General features: G+C 42.2%; 3 protein-coding genes across 13 annotated transcripts in view; 2 read left to right on the plus strand and 1 right to left on the minus strand.

The window, feature by feature from the left end:
- Positions 1-968: 968 nt before the first annotated feature.
- Positions 969-8,839, minus strand: cdk8 (cyclin dependent kinase 8). Of its 3 annotated transcripts, none has more exons than XM_029528967.1 (13): positions 8,415-8,839; positions 6,907-6,982; positions 6,331-6,441; positions 5,474-5,614; positions 4,991-5,048; positions 4,784-4,915; positions 4,509-4,652; positions 3,774-3,843; positions 3,539-3,611; positions 3,246-3,343; positions 2,978-3,056; positions 2,640-2,795; positions 969-2,008 (listed from the first exon to the last, which is right to left on the minus strand). In XM_029528967.1, the coding sequence occupies exons 1-13, from the start codon at positions 8,540-8,542 to the stop codon at positions 1,883-1,885; spliced, it is 1,392 nt and encodes a 463-aa protein (XP_029384827.1). In that variant the 5' UTR covers positions 8,543-8,839; the 3' UTR covers positions 969-1,882. The 3 variants fall into 3 exon arrangements, 2 of the variants coding, with proteins under 2 accessions (XP_029384827.1, XP_029384826.1); XM_029528966.1 differs by having other exon boundaries at positions 2,640-2,798; XR_003842298.1 differs by having other exon boundaries at positions 1,873-2,008; positions 2,640-2,798; positions 2,978-3,045.
- Positions 8,840-9,972: 1,133 nt separating this feature from the next.
- On the plus strand, positions 9,973-15,700 carry rnf6 (ring finger protein (C3H2C3 type) 6). The gene is made up of 4 exons (XM_029529043.1): positions 9,973-10,032; positions 11,143-11,298; positions 11,432-11,596; positions 11,987-15,700. Exons 2-4 carry the CDS (start codon positions 11,157-11,159, stop codon positions 13,837-13,839), a joined length of 2,160 nt encoding a protein of 719 aa, XP_029384903.1. The 5' UTR covers positions 9,973-10,032; positions 11,143-11,156; the 3' UTR covers positions 13,840-15,700.
- Positions 15,701-16,586: 886 nt separating this feature from the next.
- The window catches only part of atp8a2 (ATPase phospholipid transporting 8A2), a 46,499-nt gene continuing 37,736 nt past the window's right edge, over positions 16,587-25,349 (plus strand). For 4 of the 9 annotated variants that reach the window (XM_029529133.1, XM_029529136.1, XM_029529134.1 and 1 more), the window contains exons 1-3: positions 16,587-16,839; positions 19,346-19,453; positions 23,743-23,887. In XM_029529133.1, the coding sequence (XP_029384993.1) occupies positions 16,797-16,839; positions 19,346-19,453; positions 23,743-23,887 (296 nt within the window). In that variant the 5' untranslated portion in view covers positions 16,587-16,796. Of the gene's footprint in view, positions 16,840-17,666; positions 17,771-18,406; positions 18,513-19,345; positions 19,454-23,709; positions 23,888-25,349 lie in introns of those variants that run through there. The other 5 variants (XM_029529139.1, XM_029529138.1, XM_029529135.1 and 2 more) reach the window with 5 other exon arrangements.

Here is a 25,349-nt window from a genome sequence, read left to right on the forward strand (position 1 = left end):
CACTCCGGGTGGAAATCCTTTGAGGACGGGGACACGCCCACCAGCCTTATTCACCAATCACATCTCAATGTAGGAGCTTTAACGAATGATTGACGTCCGTGTCAACCAATAGTGTTTCTAGGAATTAATGAGTGACAACGAGACTGCCGAGCATGGAAGCACAGTTGCAAATGGAGGGGGCGGGGCTACAATTGGGCGTTGCTGAAGGGCTTATGTTATTTTTTTTACGCAACTGAGTCCCATACCTTCTCCAAATAATAAGGGTTTTAACATTTTTTGACGCCTGTAGGGAATTTGTGGACACAAACACTTGTGTAGATGGTGACTATTAGTAGGAAAATGAGAGCTAGTGAGGTTTTCTGGGGATTTGTAAAATGTCTATGGCAGTGATGCTAAACAGGAGCTGGGATAGTATTGTATAACAAACTGAAATAGCTGGGCCAGCATCCTGCAGGAAGAGGTTCAATGAGAGGATCTGCTATACATAGATCTGTGCTTTACTCTCCCAAGTGTGTTTGTAGACAAAAGCTGTCCAACGGCAGTGACTGTCATCAAAGGGAAAGGAAAGAGGAAAAATAATCTTTGGTCATTAGACAAGATTTAGTCTGTTAGAAAAGGAAAGGGAGTTTCATAATTGAAGATGCAGTTGTTTTCCTGTACAAGGAGGCTAGCCCTGTACTAGTTTTACAGCTGCCAGTTCACATAATTCAGTCAGACATGAATGCTTAATCACATGTACTTTGTCAGTGTAAAAAAGTTTGGTCAGAAAATACTATGTTGACACATTGTGCTGTACACATATGACTATTTGTTGCTGAGTTTAGACTTTACATGTTTTTGTGTTTGATTGCTGAAAAGCCCCCCCACACAAAAAAAAGGGCAAAGGATGAAAAATGAATTAGCATTGTATCCATTGCTTTTACATATTCACAACCAACATTTAGACAACATCAATGTTTCCACTTTTATTGTCAGGATACTTGCTTCATGTAAAATATTTCAATACAATACAGTACAATGCATGTTCCATCTGCCATCCTCCATGCGATTGGTTGATTTTGTCATCATGTTGTAAGGCTTGCCCAGAGCATACAGCAGCTGAGCGCTCAGCTAGAGCCAGCTGCTTTGCCACTCTTGCCATGAAAACAAAATTACGAAAACTGATTAAATTATAAACTAGTAAAATCTTTTTTGTCATCTTTTTTTGTTCATTCTGAACAAAAACCCTCAATGCCACAACTGTGGGGGCTCCACATCCTCGTAGCGTGCTTCATGGCAGCTCAGTTCAGTCCTCAGCTGAGGCCCTCACAGGGCTACACACACACACACACACACACAAACAAAACAGTCAAACAGACAGACAGACAGACAGAAGGACAGACGGACAGGAAATCTGTCAATGCTGGCAGTCACATAGCAGCTTTCAGTCTCATCCAAGCTTCAACAGGAAGAAGGTAACTGACTAGGGAAGGACATAGGTGGAGAGCGGAGACAGGTGAAGAAGAAGGGGGGCGATGCCAACACAAATGAACATGTGTGCCTCTAAACCAGACCATCTTCTCTTGGCTGGTATGATTACGTCTGATTGGTTGGATTCAACCATGGCACCCACTCCTCTTATCCTCCCGCCTTTTTTTCACCCGTCAGGTTCTGCTCTATAGCAATATTTCTAATACATGGGCTTATGGTGTGTGATCTTGATGAAGTGAAGATTGTTGTCATTCTGGCTTAACAGACTGCTGCAGAGAACGTGTCCTCTGTGGGGTGGGGGAGGATTGTTGCCTTGAACACCCCCACATCCCTCAGTACATTCGTTCAGGTGGGCGCAGCGTGGGCTGTGTATGTGTCATATATATGTGTACGTATGCATGGAAGGGACGTTTCAGTAGCGGTGGGTCTGATGGGAGTACTGGGGGGGTTGTTGGGAGGTAGTGGAATATCCCATGCTGCTTTGGGGCAGTGATGTGCTTGGTCCAGGGTTCTGGTAGGCAGCATGTGGATTGGAGCGCTGAATGTACAAAGACATCAAGAGGATAGTTATTACATTCTTAAATTAAATAATTTATGTTAAATTAATTTCTGTGCCAAATTTTTACATCAGTGACCTCTTTTTTGAAGTTGTCATAGTTGACAGAGAGAAAGATAGGAGCTTTGTTTTTTAGCTCTGTCAAAAAAAATGCATTCACATACATGCAAAAGATTTATCATGAAATTAATTTGAGTTTATTATTGAGTGGAGTACACATGAAAGTGACATAGTTGCACCATAACAATCTATGTCAGCTGCCTAATCATAAGGAACTGCTTTGGTTCTTAAGACAATTCTACCATGGTATACGTTAGCCACAAGCGATAGCTTTGAATGTTGCATGCATTTTTCAGATTTCATGCTTTCTCAAGAATGGTAAATGAATAAATTGTTTAAATTTAGATCAATTCAAGTGTTTATTGTTCAATGCTTTCTTTTTTCCCACATTCAATGATTTAAACTTAATTAAAAGCTGCAAGAGTGAAGTTCTAAAACTTTTGACCAATAAGCATTAATCAGGTACTTTTTGTACTATTTTAATTATTTTCTTTATAGTCTAAAAAATAAGTCAGTGATACATCTGTGTGTGTGAGATACAAAAAACACCCACCTGGTAGTCTGAGGTCATGATGAGGCCACCTGAGGTAGTGGTGGGTGGGACAACTCGCACTTTCTTCAGAGGCGGGCCCTGGGCGTGGCTGTTGTCAGGGTTGCCAGTGTGCCCCGCCCCATTTGTGTGGTTGTTTCCCTGTTGCTGTTGCTGGTTCTTCTACAATTCATGAAAATATTAATAACTTTATTATTTTTGATATGTTTATTGCAAGTGTTGTAACAAATTTTTCATTAGCCATGTTATAGATTTACCACCTTGGCATTCTTCCTGTGATCATAAGGATAATCCCGTTATTACTTTATTTATGAAGAACATATGGCACATGGATTTCTTACTTTGTCTGCCTTGTCCTCTGGCTCTTCCTCTGTAAGGAACTCTCTCTTGGGATAGGGAATCTGACAGCCTGCAAACACACTGGAGAGTAAAAGGCAAAGAAACTTGTCAACTTCAAACATTTATTCCCATGACTCACAGCTAATTGGCTATGGGACCTATTTAGTGCAGTAGACATCCCAAGGTCATGAGACTCAAGCTAAGGAGCTGCACAAGATAGACAAACTTGATACTGACTGCATGTATAGGTCTGTGTGCACTGTAACTCACTCAGATGTGGGCAGGGGTTCCTCCAAAAAGTAAGGGTCCTGCATGGCCTGCTCAGAAGTGATTCGACGGATGGGGTCCATTGTTAACAGCTTCTGCAGCTTTAAGGAATTGCACACAATGTTGGCATTAACTTTACTAGAAATAGTATAATCACAAACCCCACTTCACTTATCATGGCAAACTAAATCATGGCTGCCCAGTTGTTATGGATTTGCCATCACAATAACAGCACATCTAGATGTTCTGCAAGGTACATGTAACAACTAGATACATTCAGAGATGTTATAACTCACCAAGTGGAATGCTTTGCTGTCTGGTTTGACTTTATGTTTTTCCATGTACTTTATAAGGCTGCAGTTTGTATATCTGTGATGGAGCAGAGGCAAATGCTATCAATACGATAGTATACTTTTTGCAGAACATCCGGAATTATGAGTTGAAAAAGTAAGAATATGTTGCACTTTGCTTCGATCTAAGTTGCTTTCTAATGTTTAAGAAAACTGGAACATTAGTGCTCTGCAGACTCACGTGTTTCTTCTAAAGTCTTTCATCAGTGTGGAGTGTTCTGGCATCTTTTTGATGTCCTCCCAGTCTTTATCTGTCAAATGAGGGAAAGTCAGGATTACACCATGTTATACCCTCCCTCCCTTCAAGAACAGATTATTTAGGTTGTAGTGTTTGGATTACAATCCTTTTGAGCGCAAATGCTCACAAATTCCCCACAACAACAACAAGAGCACATTGAGGTTTAGTTTCAAGTTGGGGCTGTAGGATTTGCAAGCCTTATTGCCTCAATGTAAAATCAAATTTTGCACCAGGACAGTAAATTGTGATTTCCTGTGAAGTAAATGCAAAATCCATGAAATGGGTGAATAATACAACAACTATACAGCAGAGATGGTGGAAGGAAAAAGAAAGATCAGAGGCAGCTCAAGTGAACTGGAAAATATAGACCCAAATGTAGCCCTAGAAAAAAGTTTCTATGTTTGTGCCTTGGCTTAATCTACGCTGTCAGTGGATTGACGGTCAGAGCCCAGAGATCACATTACTGCCCAAAGAGCAGGAAGAAGAAAAAGACCAAGGAAAAAATCTGCCTGTTTGTCCTTCCATGGCATTTCCATATAGAATCAATCCTATAACACCACATAGTCCAGAAAAAAGTCAAATTAAGTATGTGGTATTATTGTAGTAAATCTTTTACCTAAAGTAAATAATATTTCAATTAATATGTTGCTCTACTGTTTGACAGCAATGGCACCTCACCAGCAGGGAAACCCATGACATTAAAGATGCGGTCCAGTTGGTCGTGGTGGTAAGGGTTACTGGTCTTTATGTCCTCCTGGCGACAGTGAAAAATGGGCTCAGATGTCAGCAGCTCTGCAAAGATGCAGCCAATCGCCCAGATGTCTAAAAAGGGCAAAAAACAAATAAACAACAACAAAAAAAAAACACAACCATGTAAACTTAAGATGTCAGCAAGGGCAGTGGCTCTGGCTGCAACTGTCAACACAAAGACAGACTGTGCTGAACATTCTTACCAATGGCTTTGGTGTAGTGCCGGGCCCCAAGCAGTAGTTCAGGTGCTCTATACCAGAAGGTGACCACCACAGGGTCGAGATCGGCTAAAGGCTTCAGCGGTGAATTGAAGAGACGGGCAAACCCCATGTCCGCTGAACATTACACATGTTTATCAGTAAAATAACAAACTCAAACAAAAATTTTTAAAAAGGAAACACCATACATACCAATCTTTACTCTACCCCTCTCTGGCCCTTCCCCCATCACTAAAATGTTAGCTGGTTTCTGGTGGAGAGAAAGAGACACGCACAATTTAAGAGCCTTCTACAATCAAATTTTTAATGACAGAAATATGACATTTTTTCACTTAGTTTCTAAGTTGTTAAGTTGCAGTCTTGTATTTGGTCTGCAATCAAAACTCTATGTTGGTGCCCTCTAGTGGACAAAATTTACCCACTGCATCTCTTTTACAGCAGAGGTGGTCTACCATTTTGATCTTGTTTAACTACTACAAAATGTTTGCAAAACATTTAAATCATGTGGTTATGAATCATGAATAGACAGAAACAGATGACACAATTCCCCACGCCTGATTCTCTGTCTAATAAAAATCCAATCTTTTATTTTCTGTTGCCTTGTTTTTCCACACTACCTAAATATTTTCTCTCTCCCTGGTCTCTTTCCCTCTTTGCCCTCCCCAATCCTCTTACAAGGTCTCTGTGGAGGACCCAATTGGCATGGAGGTAATGGATGCCGTCCAGGATCTGGTAGAGCAGAGACTTGACCATTCCTCGAGGAAGCTGAAGTGGCTTCTTGTTGGCCTTGGATGCTCTGTGGAACTTAATAATGTGCTATGGAAAAATGAGATAATAATAATAATAATAATAATAATTATGATATGTGCATATGTGAGAAGTGAAATGTAAAAAATGTAAGTATATGTTACAAGCAAAATGAATAAGGCTAATGTCTGTGGTATGTGTCCCCACTTCTTTATGAGGGTATTTTGAGTTTTGCAGTTCTGTGGCAGAAAATGGGATTGAAATACGATTGTAATACCCTGCCAGTTGTAAGTGCCAAGTGCAAATACGGAAGACATTTTCTTGTATGAGTGTGCTCAAATGAGACCTACAAGTACATATTTAACATGTGTACTTCCTCACAGCTGGCTAGTGGTAAATGTGTGTAGACTGTATATGCATTATAAGTATGAGTATTGTCTCGTCTACCCTTAACAAAGTTTATTGTCCACATATGGAGAAAAAAAACAAAGCAAAAATGACGGCACAAACATTTATAACCTAGTTTTACTAAAAGTTTAAACTAAGAGTAATGTAGGCCAATAGAAATCTGAGAAGGAATTTTGCATCATGTGCATGTGTGTTGGTCTGAAGAAAAAAAAAAAAACAACAACCAACAAACAAACAAACAAACAAAAAAAACCAAAACAATTTGAATTAAAATATACAGACAAACGCATATACTCCCACTCATAGTGGCATATTCAATAGATAGGATAACAGTATGTTTGATGAATCATGACATGCAGCTTTCCTGTGTATTTTACCCAGAGATCATGTTCAGCGTAGTCAAAGAGCAGCCATACTTTGCGGTCTGCATGTGACAGGAAAACCTTCTGCAGTGAGATGACATTGGGATGCTTCAGCTCCCGCAGCAGCTGCAATATATAAATCCATTCAGAGAACCAACCACACACACTCGCAAAAATCATGAATGATAATAACCAATTATTAGTTTTTCTATGAATGAATTATGCAAAGTGAAAAATATGCCACACTAAAGACTGAACACAAAATCACAAACACACATGCAATAAAATAAATTTTGAGTTAATAGCCTGACAACAAAAGCATCGTATGTTTAATTTTCAATGACAAAGTGAATGCATGATGTTGATTTATTTTATGTACATAATGTTTGTCTACCTTCTCTATGTATTCAGTTTAATGTTTAATTTTAAAATATTCCTCTGCGATTCTTTTGAGCATTTCTGTTGCTTGCTTAACAAAAGCTACTTTGTGAAGGAAGGTGATTCAGAGATTACATTAACCACCTAAGAATGGCATGAAGGTGTTTAACAGAGACCAAACAAAAGGGACACAGTAAGCCAAGCAGTTCTTACTGCAATCTCTCTGCAGGCTGACATGGAGATGCCAGTGCCTTCAATCTGCTTGAGGGCGTAGTCCTTATCATCCTTCCTACAAAACACAGAGAGAGGCAGAGGAACATCAACACCAGACCAGACTGCAGGCCTCCAGAGAGCTGTCTCCACAGAAACATAAAGGGGGGCACTTGGCAGCTGGCATTGGGACTCTGAGTAGAGGCCGACTTGCATTACCTCCAGATTTGTGTAATCAAGCTCACCTCTGAGGCTCAAAACAATAGAAGGGGAGAGGAAACGGGCCCTGTCTGGCAGCTGGCGAGGGACAAACAGAGCACTGGGACTAGCTCTCACTTGAATGAATTGGTTACAACCCCTCCCTCTCTCCCTGGCCTAAATCATCTCATAAACCCATGCTTTGTGCCTCCTCAGGCCTCGTCCAACTGCTGCAACACAAATGAGCTCACAGAGTCTCATAAACAGCAGACCCTTAAATTGAACACAAACATCTTTAAACACTTTGGGGCTCTTTTGTGTGGTTCTGGCTGCCAGAACGTGCATTGTGATAAAGGGCCTAATGTGGCTTTGGTAGCTCAATGTCGTTTCAGTTCTCCCCTGCTCAGGTCCAGGCAGTTATCAGAATTATATTAGAAATGCATGGAATTGGGGGAAATATTAGAAATTATGGTGGGTGGCAATCTTCTAGTCTGAGGGCTAACTCTAACAGTATCCATGTTTGGGGCCAAACGGGGGACTTTACTGTGTCACATCCCATTGTTGACAAAATACCCAAACAAAGAGAAATGATGATTGACTGTGATTCAAAGTTAAAGGGGACAAATGGAAAACCAAACAAGCGGACACAAAAAAGAACCAACAACAACAACAACAACAAAAACATTACTGCATCAAAATTAAACATACAGGTGTTTTATTATTGTATACACAACTAAACGCATGTTTGAAAACGTAATAGCACTTCCATTGTGTAAAAACAAGCACAAAATCATTGACTAATACGCCAGACCTCTATAAATGACCACTTATTTAAACATTCACATAAAAGAACCCCCCCACCTCCAAAAAAAAAGGGATATCTGCAACCATCAACAAGTGCTGGGACTTGCACCTGCTGTCTCCTGCATCCACCACACCTCCTGCTCATTTTAATAGCAATTTTATCAAACTAAATAATGCATACTGTTATGTAACGATGCAGGACAAAATTGATGCATCAGAAACAGTTTTTACAGCATAACCACCCCATCTACGAGAAGGAGGAGGCACAATCACCATGATGAATCACATGTCAGTGGTTTTGTACACACGACAGCATTCCGGCAGTGCATGCAATTTCAATAAACTCCCCTTTATATTATTATTTCTCGATATAAAACCCTAACGACCCGCCTCCTCTTCCAGTGGCCCTGAAGGCGTAAATAGAGAGAAGTAATTAAAATGTATTTGGCAGAGGGAGGGGGGCTGGCGCAGAGTTCACTTGCTAAAGGCCTTGCTGGTCATCAACTCACCCATCTTTTCTCTTCGCTTTGTATACATGACCGTAGGTGCCTCTTCCCACTTTGCATCCTTCGTACTCAAACAGGTCCTCGACACGCTCTCTTTCGCCGGTCAGCTTAACTTTAAAATCATAGTCCATTTTCACCACTGTTTGGACCAAATGTATCCGCTCTTTCTTTTTTAAAGCGTCGCTTTGGGAGGCAACTAGGCTACTCCAACGAGCTCGGTTTGGTAATTCAGCTAGTTGCCTTCCCCAGCGTGGACCTTTCTTCCTTCAGCTTAGCTTCAACATCGAGGTTTCTGGTCGAATTTAATATACCAGAGGAGATATGTGGTGCTCGGAGACACTCCGGGTGAGAAACGAAGCCGAAATTTATTCCTTTCTCTTGTTGCTGCGTTTCTCTCAGCCGGTATCTGCTCCAAAGAGACGCACTTGAGTCGGTAACGACGGCGTATTGTCGCACGGCACTGTCGTAAAACGTCGTGAAGACAGCCCTGCCGCAGAGAAAGAGCTCCAGAAAATGGATAGATAAAACTACACCACGTGGAAATTCACACTGATAGATTAAAGCTGTTGTGTAAGTTCATCAAGTCATACCAACCGCGTACCTTTTTATATGATATCGTTGCATAGTGCAATACGCTAATACGGGCCCTCAATATAATTTAGTCTTATCGATATTTTTCTGTCACCTTAGAATAACAGAAAATATTCATTTATCTATTTTCAGTAAAAGCAAATAAGATGACAATGATTTATATAAGGTATGTTTACACAAGTATATCTTTTTTTTATTTTTCCTTTTTTACAAATGTCTGATACTCATAACTTAGAGAATACAAATGTATTTTTACTTTTAAAGTACAGAGGCAAGACAGTGAGGTAAAAACACTGGTGCAGCAATTAATACATAACCAATAAAGATTGAAATGCTGATTCATTTAAATTTAATAAAAGGCACAATTAAAAGATAGTTAAATAGACAGTTATAATGTTTATAATGTTTGAGGAATACATTTCCTATGGTATTACCAACTCTTTATTGATATACATGGCAACAATAAACGGTATAATGCATGGAATAAGCTTAATTTATTATTATGTAATGTATTGTCACTTCGTTTTATGTGTGGTATGTAGTCCATTTTCCTTAGTCCAACCCCAGCACACGAGTCCGAATGATTATGAGCTCAAATCTAGTGTTTACATAATAGCATAAATGTCATGCGTTTGAAATGGTTAAATGTGAAATTACTTTACTGCCTCGGAAACCTCTCTCAATAATATTTAAATGGATTAAGAATTTATCCAAAGATTAAGATTTACCCAACTCATGCTCTAGGTAACCTCAATCACACCATAGTAGAATGGTGTTTAAAACTGCAGAAAGTAAAAATGGGACTATTTTTCCAAATGTTGAATTGAAAAATTGTTTGTTTTGTTTTGTTTCGTTGCTGTGCTTTTCTTGACAGCAAACATCGCGTTGTGTTTTGCAGTTTTTTTCGGAACCAATGTGCCCAGAGAGATTGTTTTTGACGGACCGTGTAGTGTAGCACCACTGGTCCCATCTTGGTTTGAGGGAGAAGAGAGAGGAGAGCTAACCGTCCATATTACCGCTGCTTTGTCAGGTACTAAACTCCTTTTTATGCTATTGTCATCTCTTGTAAAACTGTGTCAGTGATAAGTGTTGAGTTCCATGTACAATAACTGCTTGATAAAACTGTATGTCACATTAATATCTGATGAGTTATTCTGTCTCCAGCTCGCTGGCCAGTGAGCTAACCCAGCTAACACTGGTGTCGACGGGCTGCTGTTCGCTAATGTTAGCGCTCGGTTAGCAAATACAGTGTTGCGCATTCAAAATGACACTTCGCATCCTTGAAAGGACCACAGGACTGTCTGTTCTGTTCGGGTAGAAACGCATTTAATCATGGCCGATCATTAAGATTTCGATCATCTAATTCAGAAATAACATTGGCAAGATTCTTTGTCTTTCCTTCTTTGCCCTGGGTTTACATGGAGGAGACCTCCGTTCAGTTTGCAGTGTCCCGCCTCTGCAGGGCAGCGATTGGCTACTCGGTGTGTCCGTCATCATCACTTGGACGGTGATTGGTGGCTAACCAGGATGACAACGCCAGTTTTGTTGCATTATTCCCCTGTCTTTTCCATGGCCTTCCGTAGCTACTGTTGGAACTTAGCTAGTATTAGCTCACATGAAGACTAGGTTGCTATTAGGGTGTATTTTAGTTGCTTCCAATCGAGAATGAATTGAGCATTTATGCATATCCTAAATGAAGCTAATTTACGGCGGGCTAAACGTTAGCAACGTTAGCAAAATTATCGTAGCCTTACTCAGTCTCCTGCTGGTGGAGTCTTTCGATAGAAAATGGATGGCGTTGCCTTAACTGTCGTCCTTGCTTAGAGATTAGTCACTACAAGTCCAAGGTAAATAAACGCCTCTGACATATTGCATTTATACTCTAGTATCAAAGACGATCCAGTAAGTAAAATGTTGCACATAGCTGTTTGTTCCCATTATTACCAAAAGGCATCAAATAGCCATCAGCTTGTTTTGTTGTTGTGCAACATTTACAAGTGAGCACGTCCTTTTGAGCTGCAGAGGCTAAAATGCATTGCTTGAGTCTTTATTATTTGATTGCAATATGTAAAGCTGTAATCAGGGGATTTAGGTGACAATCCCCTCTCCTGACTGACGCCATCACTCATCTGTATGCCAGCACTTTTCACGGTGATGGACCCTCCTGGTGGGGGAGACGAACGGCGGAGGCAGGCGGAGCGTCTTCGACGGGAGGAGGCATACTATCACTTCATCAATGAATTGAGTGAAGAGGAGTATCGCCTAATGAGAGACAGCAACCTGCTGGGCACACCTGGTGAGGAGGAATACATCTTGTTATGTTAACACACTGTTTTGGAAGTGCCAGTATAGCCTTACTTCCAATTTATTCTAAATTGCACACTGCTCTTGACAGCACGTAATTTCCTGTATGTCCATACTCTTCTCAGGGGAGGTGACCGCTGAGGAGCTGCAGCAGCGTCTTGATGGAGCAAAAGAGCGTGTTTCATCCCAGCCCCATTCTGAGCAACGCTCACAGACTGCTGATTACGGAGAACAGCAAGGCGGTAGCGGTGAGGGAGAGGAGAGAGCAGCTGGAGGGAGACGAGGGGCAGGTAGGGAAAAGTGGGAGTGACTTCTATTTGTTGGTTCTTTCCAAATCTGAATTTCACTTATGTGGTATGATTTGGATTGAATCACTCATTAAAGTCGAAGCCAAAAAAAAAAAAGGATATAAACACACTGTTTTATTACTAGCCCTCAGAAACAGTAAACAGATGACAAACAAGCACCAGCTTTGGCAAGGTTTAAATAAGGTTGCAGCACATTTTGTGAATTCTGCTACTAATTCCAGGGGAAGGGTTGGCTTCTAACAAGGTTTGAAACTGCTTGGCTAAACATTCAGTGCTGTAACTGTGCAAGAAAACAATGTTTCATTAGTTTTCCTGTACAGGAGAGAGGATTTTTGGATGGTATTAATTTACAGCCCTAACTTATTTTTACAGGTGGAACAGAACCTGGCGGCGAGACTTCAAATGGTGACTCATTACTGGAGTGGCTGAACACATTCAGACGCACTGGTAATGCTACTCGCAGTGGGCAGAGTGGCAACCAGACGTGGCGTGCTGTCAGTCGGACCAACCCTAACAGTGGAGAGTTTCGCTTTAGCCTAGAGATCAACATCAACCATGATCAGCCAGAGCCAGGGGAGCATAATGACACTGTGGACGCTGCAGAGCTGCCAGTGACTACCCCGAATACAACTTCACCTTCTATACGCACTGCTTCTTCCTTCTCCAACCCTCGCCCTTCAGCCATGTCAAGGCCAACACCATACCCCTCCCCACGCCCAGGCCTCAGTAGGAGGATGCAGACACGCCGTACACGCAGCAGCACTACCACACTTTCTATGAGCCCCCCTGCACTTCCTGCACCGGTGTCCACCCCAGCCACTACTCAAAGGAGAGGTGCTACTTTGCACACTTTAGTACCCCCTTCCACCATTCCTACCCCCCCTCATGATCAGACTACACCTCCACAACATCAAGCTCTCAATGCAGAAGTTGAGCAGGGGCATAATGATATATCTACTCCTATAGACTGTCCCCGTGTATCACCCCAGTCTGGTTCTCAGGCCCCAACAGTGGGACAAGAATCACGTGGCAGCAGGACTCGATCGCGTGGCCGTGCGCGCAGAGCTGCAGCAGGGGGTGGGGTTTCATCCCGTTTGTCTCGAAGAAGTCGTTCCCCCTTGCACAGAATACCTAGTGTTAGTACCACTCCATCATCCAGCAGTGGTGTCAGTGGCTCTAGCATCCATACTGTTGAGCCAGGCAGTGGCACAGGCTCTGTTTCCATGGAGACAGGGGAGGCTGTGGCAGAACCTGCAGCTCTTACAGAGCCAGCTGTAGAGACAGGAGAACGTGAGAGTGAGTCACATGTAATAGGAGCAGGAAGTTCATCGGTGCGACGGCACCCAACCATCATGTTGGATCTGCAGGTGAGAAGGATTCGACCAGGGGAAAACCGTGACAGAGACAGCATTGCCAGCAGAACACGATCACGTGCACGGGTTGCTGAGAACACTGTCACTTTTGAAAGTGACAGTGGTGGATTTAGGCGCACCATTTCCCGCTCTGAGCGAGCTGGGATCCGCACCTATGTGAGCACTATCCGGATTCCATTGAGGCGCATCAGTGAGACAGGCCTGGGGGAACCCAACTCCACTGCACTGCGCTCCATATTACGGCAGATTATGACTGGATTTGGGGAGTTGAGCTCCCTAATGGAGACGGAGGCTGATTCTGAATCTGTTGCACCTAGCCATACCGATGCTATTGGCATAAATAGTAACACTAGCCCTGCCGGTCGTCTGCATGCCAACGAGAATGCAGTTGGCCAGGTTGGTACAGGTGGAGTAGATCAGGAGAGGGTAGGGCTTGTGGGAAGTGAAGAGGACCAGGGTGGGCAGGTCAGACTTGGAGGAGGGGTTGTGAGCACTACAGAGGGACGGGCGACCAGCAGGGACACCAACAACCTGGTAGAAAACGGTACTCTACCCATCCTGCGGCTAGCACATTTTTTCTTGCTCAATGATGAAGAGGATGATGAACACCCTAGGGGCCTGACCAAAGAACAGATTGACAATCTGTCCACACGCACGTATGGTCAGGCCAGCCTGGAGGGGGAGATGGGCCGTGCATGTAGTGTCTGCATCAATGAGTATGCCCAGGGCAACAAGCTGCGCCGTCTGCCCTGCTCCCATGAATTCCACATCCACTGCATTGACCGCTGGCTCTCTGAAAACAACACCTGCCCCATCTGCAGGCAGCCCATATTAGCAGTGCATCATGACTGACCTGTTTGCTCACAAACAAAACTGTCATGTTCCTGGCTGGCTGAACTGAGCAGACCCAAGTGGCTTTGCATGTACATAGCGCTCTCATGGTTTAATTTCTTTGAAAAATGTCCATTGTGTTGAAGTTGAAGAAGGTTGAACCAAAAGTGCGAAAAAGAGACTATAAATGCAGAGAATTACTTTATTTTTTTAGACTCCTTGTTTTCAGCAACTTGTTTTATTTTCTTCTTCCTGTGACCTGTTTAGCTGGTCTCTGTCACAAAGCTTCAGAGGCCCATGTCAGTGGATGGCATTAATGCTTAAGGAGCTCCTGTAGCCGCTGCTGACTAGTCTCACTTAAACTCTTTGTCTAATACATGTGACATCCCTATCACAACTGGACTGCATAAATCATGTCTAGACTTGATTTATTCAATATAAGCTGTAAATAATTCACCAGTTCTTGTATTTAAGGGTTTTAAAGCCAGATGCTCTTCACATGCCATCTGTTTAGAGTGGAAACAAGCTTTTTGTTTATTTTATTTTATTTTTTTTTTACATTAACCATTTTAAAGCTTCAATATTAATTTTAAAGTGTCCCTTTACCGTTGGTTAAGAATTGTATGATTTATTGAGATTCGTATGAGCAATGTATTTAATTTTGAAACAAGTTTTATTCTGTACATCTGGTGTCATCATTAAACCCCCCTCCATGCATCCTTTCCATACAATTCTAATACAGAATTCTTCTTCCATTAAATCAACCCATTAAAATAAACCACTTTAAAAATCATTAACATTGCCCATATGAGCAGTGCAAATCCAATGAATTGCGAAGGCATGTGATAATCAGGAATCCAGAGGTATAATTTACTATGAGATGTGCAATACACAGAAAAGACAGTATTGTTTGCTTTGCTGTTCATTGTTGTTTACATTGTAATACCTGATTATCATCTCCACTGAAGAACAAATTCATGTAAACGCTGAAATCAATGCTTCTTCTCATTTCGTGTTGCTTGTTTGGATCCATCCCTGACAAACACACTGGAATCTGTCATCAGTAATTTTACTAATACACCTCCTGAGTGAAATATGGAACATCAGAATTATTTTTTTTTTTTAAAGTAGGATTTCTATAGATTTTGCTGTTAGCTCAAAAATCATCAAATAGGTGCTGGGAAATCATTGATGTTTGGAGCATTTGTTGCAGCTCTTGCTTCAAGTTTTCTGTACATTTACTGCTAATGAGAGTCTCTTAACAACACATTTCTTCATATTTGGATCTGTCATAGTGCAATGGTTGCAGTCTGTCAGTTCCTGTACAACACCTGAATAAGGCAGTGTTAGTAATGATATTCCTGTATGCTAATGTTGGTTAATTTTTCCATAACATTCAGATATTGGCATTTCTAGTGTAGCACAGGTGGGTTATTAAACAGAACCACCTTGTCAATGTGTTCCTACCAGGGTCACTTTGTACATCAACAGTACACAGGCGCTACTACATCTCTGCAATCACTAACAAAACTGAAAGAAGGATCCACTTTAATATGTAAGAATGTGTGAAAGTGTGCTTGTGGGTGTATGTGAGTCCTGAAGGAAAGTCCAGTGTTCAAATAAACCTGGTTCTCAGAAAGCTTCTGCTCAGTGAATGTCCACCATGAAGACTTGGTAGAGGATCGTGGCTGCTCAGTGCAGAAGTGAATATTTATTCTGTTCCTATTTAATAAAATGGAAATCAACTTTTGAGATATGAATATGTATTATGATGTGTGAGAGTAAATAAAAACAGTTATGACAAATATGTTACTATGTAATAAAATGAACGAATGGGTTTCCTTCTCTGCTCCTTAACAATGGAATAAAATGCAGCTTTGTTATGCCAGCAGATAGTGTATTCTAGTGTTTTCAGCGATGTGTTGATGTGAACAGCTAACAACGTATCTATATTGTTTCATCCAAGAAAAATCATTTCATAACAAAAGTTGCTGTCCATATTTTTTCACCCCTTGCTCAGAATTCAATATTAACCACTATTCGTCTAATAGCTCTCAAATAATGAGCAATTGATAAGAGAATGATTCTAAAACAATCGATTAATTATAATGCATCCAAAAGTCGGGGACGCACACGCATTTCTTCGTCCGATGCGCGCACCCGTGACTCATTTGAGCAGCACCAGATTTGTAAGGTTGGAATTTCCCTCCAAAATAAAGGTTGACAGGTAATTTTTTTAAAAACCTGTAAACAAGTTAACTTGTGATTTGTGCTATAACTCATTTAGTGCAGAACTTATTTTCTTGTCTTTTATTTATCTTCTGTTTATTTTCTTAACTAATTGAGTCATTTAAATTATAAAATCCCTTCATCTGTTTGCATACGGGTAAGTGGACATCATAACAACTGAAGGATGAATACACATTGAAATAAACTGTGAAAGCAACACAATTACGTAGTTATGTATAAATAAGTAATGATTGATTTTTGATATGTTTTTTCAGTGTTCAGTGTTGCATAACTAACATGATGTCCCACATGTATAGCGATACAATATGCGGTCTTTTGGGTCTTGTGGTGGAAAATACATGGTTTTCAACAAATTGATCTTATAAATTAAAAAACAGAGTATGTCATGGTATATATCTGATGCATTGCATTGGAAACTGCTCAGATGCCACTAATTCTGTCATGGCTGTCACGTTAGCCTACATTATTTTGAAAGCATTGACCGGAAGTGTCCTGCTGATTATTCCGTGTGACTTGACTGTGGGTGAAGTCGTCCTGCTGCACAACATCTCCTCCGCCTTCCGGCCGAGAGATTATGATCCGGGAGCAGCAGCGGCCGCAGCGGCAGCAGGGACGGACACAGCCCGGGCCCCGAGCAGCTTCCCCCTGCCCTGCCGGTGAGCCATGAGTCTGCCGCCGCTCCGGCCTCCTCGTCCCCGCCTCACCGACACTCGTTCACCGCCAGCAAGATGTATTTCAACCGGAGAGCCAAGAAAATACACAGCGAGGGAGGTAAGCTGAAAAATCAAAACAACAACAGCACCATTTTGAATCAACGCTCGCCTGCCGCCTCATTTGTAAGCTGCCAACGAACAGTGCTGATTAAATGCATGTCGTTGTTGAACGGGCCTGACTGGGCTCACGGCGGCCTGGAAAACTGTCACCATGCGTAATTCAGTATGTGCCCGGAATAATAAGGGGACTCGGTGTTGTTCTGGACTGCGGCATGCATGCTGGCCGACTAGCTGTGCCGGTGTTCATCCACAAGTCGCTGTCATTTTCCTGGTGCTGTTCTGGGGGGGTGCAAGGACGAGCAGACTGCAGGTGCCTGCTCCAGGTAGGACAGTCTGCCCTTTGTACCAGCAGGTACAAATTTTATGCACACTATCGCGATTGCTGCAGGGAGCAGTGAGTTGTCTTCACAGCACTACAAAAAGAAAGAAGGAAAAGAAAAAAGACATATTCATTCTGATTGTTGTGAATGATTCGTGTGTCCTTATCATTAATTACGTGGACTGAATTTGACATGGCATCATTATGGTATTATATAATTTTGTTGCAACAGCCTCTTGTATCTTATCTTTACCTTCTGAATCCCATCATACGGAATATCTTATGGGTTGACTCTGCTGCATACAAAAATATATTATGATCAATCTTTGTCTTTATCTATATTAGTTTGTAATATTCTTGATTTTGAATTTCAAACGTCCAGCTGAAGCTCCTGTAGATCAGTCCGAGAACAGCCTATTACCTCGCCGACTTAAAAGCCACGTGACGGTTTAAAGAGCGCTCCTTAACTCTGAGCCTTCCGGAGTCGCCTCACCCGGGGGCCCCTCCGCACTCAGTCCACAGACTGGAACAAGTGTGGTTCGGTTTGGTTTGATAAGCACATGACCTGCGCTTGCCTGTTGCCCCATCAACCACAGGCTGTATTGTTTAAGTAAGTCTCCATCACAAACAGTTTTTTTTTCTTTTTACAGTAAATGCCTCATCTTGTCCTCAGGCTGTGTACAGAGGATGACTGAACAAGAGACCGCTTTGCATGATTTCACAAATGGCAAATAGACAGATTAGATTGTCCTGGAAGAGATGAGGCTGGCTCATTCAGTGGCCTTTAACAGTGACTGGCACATACTGTCGGATTGCATTGCTGTTTGTTTTTTTTTTTTCTGTGTGTGTGTTTGTGGCTCTTGCAGATTCCAGAAATAGAAAGCAGGGCAAAATGTGAGCAGAGATGAAGGCCCACTGGGCCATGCTGTCTTCAGGCCAGAGGTTCCCAGGTTTTATTTGTTGAAGTTAAACAACTGCCACTCTTTATGTTAAACCAGTAGCTTATATTTTTTGCCTCAAGAAAGGTAGAAGGTTTTTGACCTTTCACCGTTCATTCTTGCATCGAACATCAATTTCAAAAGGTAGCTTTTTTGATAACATGTTGACAAAGCATGCATAATTCTCACTATTACCTATCACATTTAGTAATTTGTTTCATATATCTGTTATGTGATGTTGATCTATTTATATGACAGAATTTTGAGATTCAGTAGTTTTCTTGTTACTATCAAAGCAGCTCACGTTAAACCTTTCCAGTTTCACACAATCCACAAGTTGTATCAGTGTTCACTGCTTCCATATTTAAAGCACAGATTGGAGATAGAGGAGCACTCCAGTATCACCATCAATCGGTATGTACATGTGTTCCCTCCTGGAATATCCATGTTGCCTTTACTGTAATCTCTTGGAGCCTGACCTTTTGATTCTTTGCTCCAATTACCGAGCTGCAACATCCCTGGTGATGACGTCTGCAGTTACCAATCTGTCACATTTACTCACTCCGTCTCAGGCACATTCACCCACAGAGGAATTATTTTATTCGTTTGAATTTAAGATCGTTGATAGTGGCTGCCTCTAAACCTGACCATGTTTCTAAGGGCATCTTTTACTCTTAAACAAACACATAGTTTGATTAAGAATGCACAAGCAAACTAATTTTGAATTATGCAACAATATAAAGCTAAACAAACTATTATTATAGTTATTAAATTATCGTGGATAACTTTATTATGGAATTATATTTAAATGTAAGGGGACATCTTGTCACAGTGTTGGTGGCTCAAATATATGTACGTCATGCAACCCAGCCAACTGTCAGCTATACTCTGTTTTGGGAAGATAGTGACTGGTTGTCATGGCTGCCAAGCAGCTGAAATGCCTTTTGGGAGATAGGGAGAGGCCTAATAAATTAAAGCAATATGAGGTAGTTACACAGTTTGGACACAGGGGGGCACTCTTGGGCAAGGTACGAGCATGTTTCTCCAGTCCATTTCTATTTGACTCTACCAGATCTGTCATTTGCAGGCATACATCCCATCCTGCTACTTGTGCTTGTAGCCACAGGAACACACAAACACATTTACAGTGGAGTTACTGACAGATGTGCTGTGTGCGGTATGTGTATATTGACTTGTTGTTTTGTATGTGTTGTTTTTTCCTGCCGCGGCCTCTCTGGCGTCCACAGAGCAGTTAGTGTTGACCACCATTAGGCAGGAGGCTTCTGCCCTACAGGACCCAGACCAGGGTGCCAGTGCTACCATGTGCACCCGCCTCACAGACAGGTTTGACAAAAGTGAGTTTGCTCGACTCAGACTGGATGACACCCAATCTGTTTTCTGAGTTTGAAGGTGCATGTGGCCATGTTATGCTTAACAGCTAGGAGCAGCTGACTCTCAACCCCCGGCCCTCATGAGCTACAATGGCTAGTTACTGACTGTCTCTGGTTCTTGACTGAAAAGGTTAAGAGATACTACTACTAGTGCAGATCCTGAAGAATCTGTAGCTCCTTGGGGCCTGGTGTGACGAATGCTTAGCAGGAATAAACCATCTCACTGCATGTCCTTGTAGACAGTGACGTGATTGCTCATGTTGGACGATGTTAATAAAGAGATATCAATCTGCACTGAGGTCTTTGCACAAAACATTCAGTATGAATATATATGCATGCCGAAACTCATCACATGAATGGACATGGCATGCCTAAATAGACATTAACATAAATAGTGCTGCATGCATTTATGACAGCAAAGACTGTAAATTGGGTTTAGAAAGGGGACAATGGAGTAGCTGCATGTTTGGGATTTGCTTGTTGTTTGTCATTTAAAGAGTGTGTGTGAGTGAGTGAGTGAGTGAGTGAGAGAGAGCAACTGTATTCATAATGCAATTCAGTGTGTGTAAGTATATGTGCATATGCATACATTAGTCTGTGTGTCTGTGTGTTTGTCTGTGTGTTGCAGTCTCACCTGTAGGATTATAGGTTATGGATTAGCAGCAGGTAAAGTTGCAGAGCAGACAAAGAGGGGATTATCAGGTTTTCTCCACTTGGACCATAAGAGGCTTTCTCGCCTTACTTCCTATTCTTTTACTGTAGCAAATGGACTCACTGGGAAATTCTAGGACCTACAAATAGGGCCTGGAGATCCCCTCGGGGACCAGGACAACCATGGGACGCAGGCGTAACCCAGGCAGACGACACTCTGTTGGTAATGTTCTCCTGACCACACACATTGCAGACTTGTCAGAAGCATAGTGGGAAAGATGTTTCATGCTCGTTCATCACTTGCATTCCTCAGTGTGCCTTGTCGGGGTGTGGGAGTGCTTCTTCAGCAAGAGCGTAATTGTGGCTATTCTATGTAACTGATTTTTTTATTTGTATCTGTTCCTCTCTGGCTCATTTAATCTCTTGGCTGTGTGTATTGAAGATGCTTTTGTTTTAATTAGACTGGCTTAATGAGCTTATATAGTATAACAAAAATTAAATTTGTGCCATTTAAAACAATTCTGTCAGCCACATTATTGACTCAGCTGCTTGGAGAGTTGCAGTGATAATGGTTGATATGGGAGTCGTTTCTTGAGTGGATGCACAACACCAAGGCAGGTTGTCTGGTGAAATACGTGCTGCTGTTCTGGAAAATGTAGATGAATTATACGGCCTGTCTCAGTTAATTATTTAGAAGCCTAGACTGCCTTTTTTTTTTTTTTTTTTTTTGGCAATGCATTTTTTATTGAACATTTGTGGTACAAGATAGGTACTAGGTACACAGTAGCCTGCTTTTGAACAGTGAAAGTTTGGCAGCAGGCTAGGGCTCCTTAGGCCCAAAACACAATGTTGATGCTCTATGCTAAGATAATATGAAACTTGATCCAGTTGACATGCATGATTTATTTATTTGTATGCATTTGACTGCATGTCTTTTGTTACACTCAGAGCTCATTTTATCTGCCCTATGTTTGGGTTAATGGCCTTCTATTTACACAGGTAGGCAAAGTTGGAAGATAGTTAAGAGACCATTAAGCTTCTCCACATAATTGATGGAAGTTCCAAAGACCTGTTTTAGAGAAAAGATGATGTATTTCTTTCAAGCCTCAGCAACCAAACATGTAGATTGTAGTGTCTTGCTTTCAGAGTATAAGATCAGGTAGGATCAGTCTAGTCTTACCTCCTTTGGCAGCAGGTCATCAGACTATAGTTCCTGTTTGGCTAGCATGGGTGGTTCAAGTGTAATTGACCTGGCTGTGCACCGTTTGGGTTTTCTGCTGACTCATCAGTGGTACATCTCTAATGAGTTATGGCGGTGACCACTTCGCTACTCCATCCGAGATGAGTAACTGTGGCATTGATCTCTTCCAAAATGAATCAGAATCAAAGTAGGCTGCCGAGGAAGCCATTATTGATCTGCTCAGATTCTGCAGGGGGTTAAACAGTGGAAGACTGGGGCACCGAAATGAAAAATAAAGTGAAGATTCTGCATGATCAACAGAGATGTATTCAAGTTAAAATGGTTGCTTGGTAATGGAGAAAGGAGACATATTTAATGTGCATTGCCCTTCACTAGTTTTAACCTTCAATCACCCTTAATCAGTACCTCGCTATCTAGATTGACCTCAGTGCTATTTGCAGTGTGAAGTGACTCCAGGTCCAGAGTTAATAGCCTTGTCACAGATATACAGATATGGTGCTTTTTATGATTTTGCTTGCATAGACTTTGATCCTTGCTCTCTGCCTTGTGAAAAAACTTTGTTGGCTGAAGTGGAGTAGTTCTACATAGTTCTGGTGATAAAAACAAACAAAGTTATTCTGAAATCAATGCAATAGACAATAAAATGCCTCTATTTCTAATGACGGAAGTGTTTTTCTGTAAACACATGCTACATGTCATTTTCACAGGTAATTTTAAGTCCAACGTGTCTGATTGGTTTATATCTGTTCATTTCTGTACAATTCCTCATCTGCTTAGGAGCAAGAAGCATTAGTGGCACAAATGCTAACCAAGATGATGAATGAGGGGAGAGAGCGACTAATTTGTTGTGGGATTGTGTAGAGCTGCAGAAATTCAATCTGCCAAACTCTACCTGGGCTTATTATTTTCTGAATTATTAATGCAATTAGTCTCGTGTTGTTTTACCTTTCAGATTCACGTAGAAAGAAACACAATGCAATACTACCCCATACAAATAAGACTTAATACAATCGCTATATAATCGATAGGCTGAATATTATAAGATTGGTGTTTAGTGATGCATCTGGACCCACTGTGGGTTGACAAAGGCATGGTACAGTTACACTAAAAGGCATTGTGGTTGGCTATAAGCATATTATCAGAATGACTTTTGGAGTCGCTTACCTGTGGCATACGAGATATTATAGTTATTTTTGCTTTAATGGAGATGCACGACACATTTTCGTGCAGGCAAATGGACGGGAACGATGCAGAGCAGAAAGCTGTGAAGGGTCACTGCGCTGCGCTGGTGCCCGGGCATCACTGTGAGAGGGTAGCGACGTGAAATGATCCCCTGATGGATGGCTTCTACGTCGGGATGTCATATGACCCATCTGTGCTTGATCACAGGACCTTGAGGGGATATCGAGCCTCTGGCCCTTTAAATGCGGAGCCCCGGCTTTGCCCCTCCGCAGCACCGAAGGAGCTCCATATGGCTTCCCTGCGTTGTCTGAGTTGGTAGCACCGAGCAGCTCGGCTGAGGGAGGGGATCGTCCAAACTCCGCCGAATAAGGCTTCCAGGGCCGACAGGTGGACATATGAGCTCGGGAGGCCAGCATCTTTTACCGGGGGCCGGGAGCTTGTTGCCCTGCGAGGCCGAAGGAGGAGTGAGGAGGCACGGCAGCGCTGCTGCATCTGTCCTCGTCCTCGCTGTTGTTGTGCCAGCTGAGTAAACTAAAGCCGTCCGGACCTGTTTGCTCTGCCCTCACTTCCCCACAGCGTCCCCGCAGAAACACACAGCCTGTGTGCGCACTCGAGGGTGAATAACGTCCCGCTGCTGGCGCTCCTGCGGGGGTGAATGAGCGCAGATCACGACGTTGTAAATGCTGGAGATGACAAAGCCGGGCGGGCGGGGAGGCAGGCGGTCAGCAGGATAAGGAGCGTGTTGCATCCTCCTCCTTCACTTTTTCTGGGAGGTGGAATGATTTGTGCCTGTAGCTTAATGACAGCCGCGATGAGCGCAGGCAATCCTCTGTGTTGCATATGGACAAGTTGACGTGCTGATAAAACAGACAAACCCGGCGTGTTTGTTCGCCATTGTGCACCCCTCAGCACATCCATTATCCGCGGGGGGTCCCGTGGGCGTCGCGAAACGGGCTCGTGTGCATTGACGGTACCTGCATAATAATACTGAAAGACAAGGGGGCTGTTTGTACCGGGAAGCGTCACGGAATCGACCCACCGACTCCAGCATATAGGCTGCAGCAGCCTTGAGTACTAATTGGTCGCCTTCGCTTTTGAACTGTAAACCACGTCTCCCGTCTATGTCTCTGTCTCCCTCCCTCCCCCTCTCTGTCTCTGTCTCTCGCTCACACTCACACTCACTCAGCCTCACCTCTCTCCCATCAATCCAACGGTGCAGGACCCGCTTGCTCGTCCGCCGGTTACCGCAAGGCAGACGATGAGATGTCCGGGACCACTTCCCAGGCGGATCCTGTAGACGCCACAGCGCGGACGGTGCTGCTCAACCGGCCCCAGAACACCAAGTTCTGCGACAACCATGTCAGGTAGGAGAGGTGTCACTTTGCATCTTTTCCTCTGATGCACTTGGTGGGACTTCATGTGCAGTTTTTTGTTTTTTTTGTTTTTGTCTTAAGCCCATGTGATGAGAGGTTTTGTGTAGTTTCTCAGAAGTTTTAAGTTTTTACTTCTTTGTTTGTCTTTCATTATCTTCTGTTTTGCTTTGTTTCTTTTTAGTTTTTTTTTTTTTTAACAAATCATTACAAAATACCTAAATCATGCTAGATTTACTGACACCAAAAGGTCTTCTTTTTATACAAAATTGCTTTACTTCGTTAATGTTACCAGGTTGAAGGACATTATACCCTGTTTGCATGTTTGTCTTCCCATGCCTGACAAGCAGACTTTGACCGCTTCTCTGTTTATTTTCTCCCTGAAACATTACTCTTTCTTTCAATTTGCCTTCAACATCAACACCTAAAGCACATGGCTCTGTTTCCAAATTCCCTACAATTTACCAAGGGGAAACTGTATTGACAAAGCTGTTTAATAAATCACCCATTATGTGATTATTTGCAGCTCATCAGCAGTCACAAAGGGTGAGGCTGACATGTGCCTGAAGTCCACCTGAGACTCTCAGTTGAAAAAGTGCTTGTCCTATCAACTTAACATTGCTGTGTTGCTTAATCAATACCCCCTCATGTATATTTAAGGCTACCATTACAAGTAAACTAACTACTCTTTCTACGTGTCTACATAAATTACACAAAGTTTCTTAGCCGTGCATGTTTGATCAAATGTTGACGCTGTGTTGGTGCGGATTGAGAAATTTTGAGGGAGAATAGTAAAATAAGTGGCTGTGGATTTCACTGAAGATAAAAGTTGTCTGATCATATTTTTCAGGATTCAGTTAAATATCCAAATGAGTGATTTTCTTATTATTGGCTTTCTGTGGTATGGACTATAAATCATTTTACTTACGGTGCCAGTATCTCTTGCTGAGCCCTTTTGATTCAACACTGAACATCTGAGTAAATTTGCTGCTTAAATGCCGTTGAATGGGTTCAACTCTCACAGTAGATAGTAAGTCACCTTTCAACATTTTGAGTCAAATAGATAGCTACAATTATTTCACTCCTGGTATAAAACTATTGCTGGTGCCACAAGGAGCACAGCCCTCCTATTATGAAAGTGAATTACTTGTTGTTGGTCAGTTGATATATAGCAGCCCTCTCCTTTTATTGTCAGGAGATTCAATTTCACTTCTAAAAGAGCCTATTTCAGCTCTATAAATGCAATTAACGCGGGTACTTCCTGTCTCATCTGATTGGATCACACACAGTGTCCTGCCCACTCTGTGTGCCTATTGGAGAGCCAAAGACCTTCAGCTCCAGAGGTGTGCCCTTGATGTCTGTGTTTTCCTGTAACTCTGTAGTTTATGTTTTAAAGGTTCAATAGCCCTATTGATTTTTTTCCTAAGATTAAAGCCTTGTAGCTTTTATCAGGATA

The sequence above is a fragment of the Echeneis naucrates genome, chromosome 20 (assembly GCF_900963305.1).
Source record: "Echeneis naucrates chromosome 20, fEcheNa1.1, whole genome shotgun sequence".
Taxonomy (NCBI): Eukaryota; Metazoa; Chordata; class Actinopteri; order Carangiformes; family Echeneidae; genus Echeneis; species Echeneis naucrates.

What these genes read in the sequence shown, in the direction of transcription:
- cdk8 (XM_029528966.1), bottom strand. Translation starts at nt 8,542, where the DNA reads ATGGACTATGATTTTAAAGTTAAGCTGACCGGCGAAAGAGAGCGTGTC. An exon ending in GAGGGGTAGAGTAAAGATTG is followed by an intron (nt 4,916 to 4,990) that starts GTATGTATGGTG and finishes TGTAATGTTCAG; the next exon opens with CGGACATGGGGTTTGCCCGT. An exon ending in GCACTACACCAAAGCCATTG is followed by an intron (nt 4,653 to 4,783) that starts GTAAGAATGTTC and finishes TGCCCTTTTTAG; the next exon opens with ACATCTGGGCGATTGGCTGC.
- rnf6 (XM_029529043.1), top strand. Translation starts at nt 11,157, where the DNA reads ATGGACCCTCCTGGTGGGGGAGACGAACGGCGGAGGCAGGCGGAGCGT. An exon ending in CAACCTGCTGGGCACACCTG is followed by an intron (nt 11,299 to 11,431) that starts GTGAGGAGGAAT and finishes TACTCTTCTCAG; the next exon opens with GGGAGGTGACCGCTGAGGAG. An exon ending in TGGAGGGAGACGAGGGGCAG is followed by an intron (nt 11,597 to 11,986) that starts GTAGGGAAAAGT and finishes TTATTTTTACAG; the next exon opens with GTGGAACAGAACCTGGCGGC.